A 9,540-nucleotide genomic window follows, 5' to 3' on the forward strand; every position below is an offset into this window, starting at 1 on the left:
TGCTATTATTCGTTTAAATATTTAATTATTTTTTTTTTAAAAAAAAACATGATACAACAACTGCTAGCTGCCTAGGTTGGTCATAACATCCTCAAAGAAACGTCCAAGAGAACTGTAGGAAGAGCCACCCTCAGCTAGTGCCGCTCTGCTCTGTTCTTTAAGTTCCTCGGCCTTCTTCCTTGCGGGATTGGAATTCCGGTCCATAACCATAAGCTTCTTGATTCCCGTTTCTATCACATCCGCACTCACTATTTCTGGAATCTTTGTTCTATCCACGATATCGATTATGTAATCCATCTTGATCTCCACTCCTATCCCCATCTCCCTCACCACCTGAAACGCATTCGCCTGCTGCTCCGAGTAAATTGGCCAAGTCGCCATCGGCACCCCAAACCAGACGCTCTCCAGAGTCGAATTCCATCCACAGTGCGACACGAATCCCCCGACAGCCGGGTGAGCTAACACTGCAGCTTGCGGCGCCCATCCGATGACTTTTCCGATGCTTTTAGTTCTTTCAAGGAATCCTTCCGGCAGAACCTCTCCGGGATTGTTGTAGTCGGTGGGCAAGAATGAGGCTTGAGTCGGTGGCCGCCTCAACGCCCACAGGAACCTCTGCCCGCTCCGCTCAAGTGCGTAAGCGATCTCCTTCACTTGAGGCTCGGGGAAATGACCCGCGCTTCCGAAGCAAAGGAACACAACTGATGAGTCTGGATGGTCACCCAGCCATTCCAGGGTTTTATTCTCCGATTCTTGGTCGTTTTCAGATTTTAGGTTCAATAGGGGTCCGACAGGGTACACAGGTGGGACCTCCCCGGAGAGAGATTAGAGTGCATGCGGCTCTAGCTCGAAGAAGGTGTTGACGATGATGCCTTTCGCCTCTCGCATTCGTTTGGCAACATCCAAGAAAAAGGTTGACCAGCCCGTCTTCTCTCGCGCAACGAACGGCAACAGCTTAACCGGAAAAGGGTTCAGGTAAGCCGAGACAGTCAGGTCCGGATCGGAATCTTTCAACGCCGTCACATCTACGCCGCGGCCATCTCTAAGGCTCTGTAGATGCAGTTGAAGGCCGAGCATGGCTGCACCGGAGGCGTTTAGCACATAGGTGGGTACCCCAAGCTCATCAGCCACATCTGCCATGGCGGAAGAGTAGGCATCCACCACAAACCCGGCTAGCCTTACAGAACCCGATCCGACGATCTCGTGAACGCAGTCTCTGACGAGAGGCTTGTGAGAATCGATGAAGACTCGGAAGAAAGCGCTGTCCATGGCGTTACTATTGTTGAGAGCAGATTGGTCGTTAGGGAGTGGCTTGACCTTCATTCTCGAGTCATCATTGTGGAGTGATTCCAGGTAAGAAGTGACCTTGGTATCGTGAGGAAAGGTGATGGCGAGAAGAGTAACGGAGAGATGGTGTTGTCTGTGTATGAGGAGCTTTGCCATATCAATGGCAGGTCTGATGTGACCCATTCCTGGGAATGGAACGAAAACTAACTCCACTGCGTCTTTCATCTTCACTGCTAGCTACTCCGGAATTGAAGAGATTGAGAGAAACTAGTATAACTACCTCTGATGAGTGGCCGTCATTTTCATAAAGATGTGGCTATTGCCGGACATTCACAACTGTCTGTGAAAGGAAACAACCACTAGGTTCCTTTGAGGTCGGTGGACGATGTATTAATAAAATATTCAATATTTTTAAATAAGTAAAAAATAAAACAAAAATTAAAAAGAATTGACACTATAGGCCGGTCTATAGATGAACTTATAATAAAAGTGTAATAAATGAACTTCATATATAATATTTTATAAAGTTAATTGAAGTGAAATCATATATATCAAACTGAATCTTCTAGTGTTACTCCTGAAACTATAGAACATATATATACTATCTTGTAAAAATTATGAGTATTTATAAAAAAAAAAAATTGAATTGAATTTTCTATTATAATAGTTGTGAATTCAAATCAGTATATATATTTAAATTCAAAATATATTTGAAATTATAATTCATAAATCATAATTGTTTACTACATGCTCAAAGAAACATGAGTAAATACTCAAAATGGTCCCTCGATTATAGCTAAATTCATAAATTGGTTTTCGACTTTCAATTTCAACCAATTAAGTCCTTAACTTTGTAATTTTAACACAATTTAGTCCTCTATCTATTTGACCGTTTGTTGACCGTGATTTTTGAGGATATATTTGTAATTTCATGGTCCATCGTCGGTTTCTTAAGGTTCCGGTTGCATTTCCAGACTGCACTGTTAATTTGAATCTACTGTCGAAAGCAATATACCAAATCCGGTTGCCTTTCTTCATCCTCACTTTTGATTCAATGTAGTTGAGTTCATACCAGAGCGAAGAAGACAATGTGTTTCCGAACCGGTGCAACGTCATCCTGGAGGCCTCCACGTGCTTCGACGAGAGCTGCAGGTTCTTCTGGAGATCATTGATGACGGCGCGGCCGCCGAGGTTGATGCAGAAGTGTTCGAAGACCTGTTTGAAGTTGGGAATGTAGGGTTTCCATATGGGATTGAAGATTTTCAGGCCGATTAGGGTGAAGAGGAAGATGAGCTGCTCCAACACCGGGGAGAACGAGCAAGCCGATTGTGGTTATGTTGGATTTGAGGGCTTCGCTGGCGGTCTTTTGAGAGGTTGATTCAGACTTTCCCTTGCGGATCTTCCTGCTCGTAAACGTAGCGGTAGGCTTTGTAGTCGGTGCCCTTGTGCGTGCGAACCACGTGCATGAGCCGGTAATTGGCCCGACCTGAATCGTGCTTCTTGTTGGACACGAGAATCACGGTCAACAAACGGTCAAATTGATGGAGGACCAAATCGTGTCAAAATTGCAAAGTTAAGGACTTAATTGGTTGAAATTGAAAGTCGATGACCAATTTATGAATTTAGCTATAGTCGAGGGACCATTTTGGGTATTTACTCAAGAAACATTGAAGATAATTAAAAGATGAGTCACCCTCTTGTACTACCATTCTGCTCGACATTGTGACACAGAGCCCTCCAAAGTCCAAAGCAGGGTGAGCTAGCATGGATCAATGACCGAAATGTGTGGTCAAAAGCCTGAAATTCCCAAAGTGTGTCGCGTTTTTTTTTTTTTTTTTTTGACAAAAATATGTAAAACTCCTTTGGGAGTTGCGTTTTTTGTTGTGTCCCGGCATTTTTTTTTTCCGATATTTTCGTAAAACGCAAGAGGTAGTTGCGTTTACGTATTCGTATACGTAAAACGCATTACCTTAATGCGTTTTCTAGGGGATACGGTATAGGCAAAAACGCAACTTACGTTTGCGTCTTACGTATTATACGGAAAACGCAAAAGTAAGTTGCGTTTTTTGGATTTTTTGTACCGGCGACATCGAAGAACGGCGAGGACCACAAATAACTGTTATTCAATCATTTCCCAGTCCATCGTTCAAAATTTTTCGAAAAAAATCCATCGTTTCCTATATAGACTGCCGCGTCCTCTCTTCTCTTCTTGTTATCATAATCAACAATAATGGCGAACCAAACCCAGAACAGAAAGCAGAACAGAAACGCCGGCGGTGCTCCACCGGCACCGAACGCCGTTGTTCAAGACCAAGAAGAGTTCAGGCTCCGGGAGACGGCGACGCTGCTCGGCGGCGGGAATGATAGGCAGGCGACGGCGTTTGACTTAGTGGAGCAAATGCAGTTTTTGTACGTGAGAGTGGTGAAGGCGAAGGAGTTGCCGGCAAACGATCATTCCCCTCACCCTTTTGTGGAAGTGAGGAGGAAGTGCAAGTGGCCTTTTACGTTTACTTACAAAAACGCAATTCATTCTTGCGTTTTTCACATAATTCCGGCGGACTACACCGGTAAATAGTCCGCATTTCGGAGTTGCGTTTTACGTATTTTATAGGATTATACGTAAAACGCATCTCCCAAATGTGTTTTAACATATTCCATACGTCACATAAAAACGCATTTGGCAGATGCGTTTAACGTATAGAATACGAAAAACGCAACTCGCCATTGCGTTTTACGTAAATAATGAAAAAAAAAAAAAATACAGTCGGGACAACAACAAAAACGCAACTGGAAACTGAGTTTACATATTTTTGTCAAAAAAAAAATCAAGACACATTTAAGGAAATTCTCTTGGCCATCTACACATTTCGGTCATTGATCCGAGCTAGCATGGCAACATGCGGTGCCCATCGGTTAATTTTACTCATGCTTTTAATTCTTTTAAAGAATCCTTCCGATTATCGCAATCTCTGACGACGTTAGGCTTTTGAGATTCGATGAAGAAACTGAAGAAGGTGAACTTGTTGGTCCTCTGGCACTGGCAGTGGTATGAACTTCAACCTGGAGAAGTCGTTATCGGCAAGTAAAGATTGGATATATGAATTAATGTTGGAATCAATTGCAGGCATATTCAGGAGCAAGATTGTAAATGGAGAGTTGATGTTGTGTTTGTAGAAGGAGCTTTGCTGTTTCCACAGCAGAAACAAGGTGACCCATTCCAGGAGATGGAATGTAAACCAGTGTAACGTCCTGTTTGGTAAAATAATTAACTTATCAACTTATTTTATACCATTGGACAAGGTCTTTGGTATCAGCTTATCAATTTATTTGATAACTAGTAATTGTCCCGTGCGATGCACGGATAAGAATTATACAATATTACGTTAAGTTATTTTAATATTAACCTAAAGAATATTTTGTAAAGATATTGATTCTTAAAGTTTACGGAGAAGTTTTATGTAAATATACTAAAAGAAGAAGTTAATTAGAAATAAATGTATCCCAAAGTAGTAGACAAAGTAAGGCATGACAAAAGTTAATAAACATTGAAATAAAATTACAAATTATTAAATACTTCGTGGTACACAACATTGGTAGTTGAAGTACAACTCGTTTCACCTTCGTTTGCAATTAAAATTTTTAGACCCTTAGGGTTGCTAACTCTAGACGCAGCAACGTACAATTGACCATGTACAAACACTGGTTTCTTCAACAGCAAACCTACATGAGACAGTGTCTGTCCTTGACTTTTGTTTATGGTCATTGCGTACGACAACATAAGAGGGAATTGTCTTCTTTGGAATTTGAATGGCAATCTTGGATCTGATGGGGTCATTGACATCCTAGGTATTAAAACCATTGTACCAGAGCTGTTACCAGTCACAATTTTTGCTTCCACAACATGGTCCGATAACCTAGTGATGACCAACCTCGTACCATTGCATAAACCAAGCGAGTGGTCTATATTCCTCAATAACATTACAGGGGATCCCACCTTTAGAGTTAATGCATGGTTAGGGATACCAGATGCTCGCAATCCATTTAGAAACTCAGGAGTGTGCACATCTGAAAGGATACCGTTGCTTGAATCAGACTTACAAACTGTGTCGCAACTGAAATAAGTCTTGCTCTCAGCTACATGCAACTGACTCATATACTCATTTATGGCGTTAACAACATCAAGTGTTGGAGCCAATATTGCTCGACTTTCAAGGTAGCTATGGTCACATCCACCATTTTTGAACATTGGGAATGTACTATCTACAATTGTTGCTATATGGTCACCGGTAGATGGCAACAACATTTCCTGTGGGATGTTAACATTTGCATAACCATCATTTGGACCTCCCATTGTTCCATCTCCGATAGATGCAAGCCATTCTGCAAAATCTTCAACTTGTTGTAGATCAACCTCGGGGTCCATTCTATTTAATCGGAGATTCTTTGTTAACCTAAGAACTTTACATGTATCCCAAAGATAAGAAGAATTTATGGTAGCTGATACAATATCTTGCCTTGTACCTTTAGGTATAACAGGCAATATTTGCCTAAAGTCACCCCCAAATACAACAGTCTTGCCACCAAATGTCTTTTCAGCACTAAGCGGATCGTGGAATCGCATCAAATCCCTCATTGTTCTATCTAATGCTTCAAAACAGTGCTTGTGCATCATCGGTGCTTCGTCCCAAATTATTAACTTTGTCTTTACAATTAATTCTGCGAGGTGGCTACCTTGATTGATATTACACGTTGAATCTTCATTTAAAGAAATTGGTATTGCAAATCTGGAGTGAGCAGTTCGTCCTCCAGTTAGAAGTAATGAGGCTATACCACTTGAGGCAACATTGATGACGATATCACCTTTAGATCGCAATTTTGCAGACAAAGCCTTCCAAACAAATGTTTTCCCGGTTCCACCATAACCGTACACAAAAAACAATCCACCGTTGTTCAAGGATACATCTCCCAAGATTGTTTCATATACTATGGTTTGTTCGTCAGTTAATTGTCTTTCCATCATTTGACTCTCTTCATGTAAAGCTTCACGATCATAAGCCAGTTCCTCAAACAACAATCTATTATCAACCAACCATGCATCATCGAAGTTTGGTAATGGCATTTGAGGGTAGTCTTTCAAAGACTTGTTGTACAACTGTAGCAATTTCTCCAATTCAATCAAACATAAATTCTTCTTATCGTCATCTGATAATATCAAGTCTGTCATCCACACAAAAAAAAATGAATAAAACAAATGTTAAATTCATTAGTAAATATATAAAAATAAACTAAAAAAAATGTTAAAAGTCTGAGAGTACAACCTTCTTTCTGTAAGACTCTTCGTCTATTAAACTGTGCATCCTCTGACAGATGTTGCCACACGGCATTCCAAACATTTTCCGGCCTAATAACCAAGTTCGATGTCAAGAGTATGACAAACAATTTCCTCATGGCTTGTGCAGTTGACCAATGACTTGCCTCATTTATTGCATCAATATATTCTTTGTCATCGTCAAGTAGCCCCCGTGCATAACATGCATCTCTAAAACTTGGATACTTTACTCCCTCAAAAGTCATGATATCTTCAAAATTGGTAGGACCCCGAACTACATTCAAGAGACATCGCAAGTAATATATTTCACCGCTACCTGGGGGTACATAAAAATGCGACCAATTGAAAAACCCCGTTTCCTTGGATGCCATTCTCTAATATCTTTCTTCCAGACAAATTTGGTTGGCATGTCAATATATGTCAATCCCTTTGCAACATCAAATCTCTTATTTGCATCGAACCAGCCAGTGAACATACTTTGACCCACAGTAGGACGATTCAAGACGTTGTCTATTCGATCGTCATCCTCGAACACAACTGACTGGCAATTTGGAAGGTGGAAACTTAGTCTCTCAACTGGAGGGGTCCTAAATTGGACATCGAAACTAAGGAGTCGCCATGTAGCCTCGCAAGCAGACACGTATCTGCAATCATAGTACATGCTTATCTCATCTACCACTTCATTTGAATGTTCATCAGTTGTACTCTTGTAGAATTCAGCTGTGGACCCTGTCATTTCCCTTGTTGACATATTTGAACAGGTATTTGATAGACCTCGATTGATTACACCATTCCACGTTTATGTGTGCCCTATACTTGAGAAGCAGATATCTGTTATGTGGTACAACATATCTATTATCTAATTCCCACTCCATTTTTTAAGATAGTTCTACCATCGTCCCGGCGCATGTAAGATTGGGTAGCCGTCTTCATCCCAATTGGAGAGCTCAACAAATCTTTTCGGGAAGTGTTTTGAACATCTTTCCGTTCACCATGCAAGGCGATTTTTGTTCTCGCTGGTCCACAAGGACCGTGTATCATAAATTCTTCAACAACATTGTAGTAATCCTTGTCCACTACTTTGTCGGTATCTCTGCTGAAATAATGGAATCCATGTAGTTTGATGTCGACCTTTGACTATTTCTTTCCAAAAAAAGTAATAGGTGGGCATGTGGTAAACCACGTTTTTGAAACTCAATGGTGTATACAACTGAAATAAAATAAGGTTGACAGGAATTATGTTATGAAAATTAACATATCATAAAAAAACATATTATTCTATCTAAGTATCCAAGGACCGTACCTGCAGTAACTGCACCGAATAATTTGCCAGCTCTCAATTCCTTAACCAAGCAATCCAACTTCATCTTAAATATTCTACAGACAATGTCTGGTCTATCTTCTGCTTTCAAAATTGCGCTTGTCTAGATATCGTTGTATCTCCGGCCACTTTGGATTGCAAGTAAATGTAATGAATAAATTGGGATATCCTTTCTGACGACATATTGCCATTGCATCCTGGTAATTCTGTATCATATATCTTGCACCACCAGTGAAACTCGACGGCAGAATTATTCGTTTACCTTGTTTGTTAGAATCAACTTCTCCTCTTGTCAATGCATCTGACAGTCCTTTGTATGCTTCACACCTTAAAGCTTTCTGATTGTTCCTAATGAAGAATAGCCTACTGGATTCAACCATTGTGTATGCATCAACCAAAAATTGTTGGAAAAGTCGCTTTGCATATAGTAAAGTTGACACTTCACTAAATCTTTCATGTATCCGATATGAAAAATACTCTCGCTGCGATACACGTACCCTTCCCCCACCACGATGGTTTACAGAGAAGTTAAACTGAATGTCCTCCCTATACCCATCCTCGCCATATGGGAACAAAATAGGATACTGCAATGGTAAGTATGCGGGATTCAACTCACTTATCCTTTTTAAACCACCTGATTTACACTCAACCAAAATGTCACGTTCACCTATTGTTGGGTCTAGATCACCGACAATAAGAGCTGCGACTTCTGAAACTGTTGGTAAATTATAAGTTCTTGCATCATTGTTTCGTTTACCAATAAGTCTCATTTTAATCTCTACTCGTGGGTTAGAGTCAATTTCAGATTTAGCCCATCGAAATGATTTCACTAATACATTGTACTTATCTAGAACCTGTTTAATATCTCCAACAATATCAACATGTATATTAGCTCTATCTTCTTCTTTCCTACAGAAAACAAAAACAAAGCTATTAAAAAATACATTGAAACACCTGAATGAGTTCATGCGATTATAAGATTGAATTAGCAAATGCGATTATCACCTGAATGAGTTCATGCGATTATCAATTTCATTTTGAGTGTCATGTATGTAAAGTTGTGCAAACTTTGGCTTATTACCGTCATTTGGTAATAAGCTTCCAATCAAATGAAAGTTTTGACCATTAATCCTATAAATAGGTGGAGCCTTTCCAGTATTTAGAGATTTGTCAACCTTTGCTCCCATAGAAGTAAAACAAAACATGTTATTATATGTCCTGATGTTTTGCAGAAATTCTGTTCTCTTATTCCCGTGACAAAAGAATAAATCAAATATTTTTTTGGGAGGCATCCGTATTTGAGGCAGCTTAATTTTCCCATGTCCACAACACGCCGAATATCTCGTGGCTCCACTCATCAATGCTTTATTCACTCGCTCCTCGTACCAAAATAATGCATTGCAATGTTCACATAAATTTGTTGGTCACCCAAATCTGCATACTCAACTGCAATACAAATTAATTCTTTAGTTGCATATACTGTGTCATGGGACTTCAGTTTAAGTTATCTATTTATGTAACAAAGTATAATCAATTATAGCTCACCAACTATTGAATTAATTATATTTTGTCCAGGATCTAGTACTTCATCAAAGTCTATATTTAG

General features: G+C 40.0%; 2 protein-coding genes and 1 pseudogene across 2 annotated transcripts; all 3 read right to left on the minus strand.

The window, feature by feature from the left end:
• Nucleotides 1–11: 11 nt before the first annotated feature.
• Nucleotides 12–1,678, minus strand: LOC109161822 (annotated as a pseudogene).
• Nucleotides 1,679–4,398: 2,720 nt separating this feature from the next.
• On the minus strand, nt 4,399–6,858 carry LOC109161716 (ATP-dependent DNA helicase PIF1-like). Its single transcript, XM_019310203.1, has 3 exons — nt 6,603–6,858; nt 4,946–6,501; nt 4,399–4,533 (listed from the first exon to the last, which is right to left on the minus strand). Exons 1-3 carry the CDS (start codon nt 6,856–6,858, stop codon nt 4,399–4,401), a joined length of 1,947 nt encoding a protein of 648 aa, XP_019165748.1.
• A 35-nt stretch (nt 6,859–6,893) lies between these two features.
• On the minus strand, nt 6,894–7,349 carry LOC109161717. Its single transcript, XM_019310204.1, has one exon. It carries the CDS (start codon nt 7,347–7,349, stop codon nt 6,894–6,896), a length of 456 nt encoding a protein of 151 aa, XP_019165749.1.
• Nucleotides 7,350–9,540: the final 2,191 nt, after the last annotated feature.

The sequence above is a fragment of the Ipomoea nil genome, unplaced genomic scaffold (genome assembly GCF_001879475.1).
Source record: "Ipomoea nil cultivar Tokyo-kokei standard unplaced genomic scaffold, Asagao_1.1 scaffold2926, whole genome shotgun sequence".
In the NCBI taxonomy this organism is placed as follows: domain Eukaryota; kingdom Viridiplantae; phylum Streptophyta; class Magnoliopsida; order Solanales; family Convolvulaceae; genus Ipomoea; species Ipomoea nil.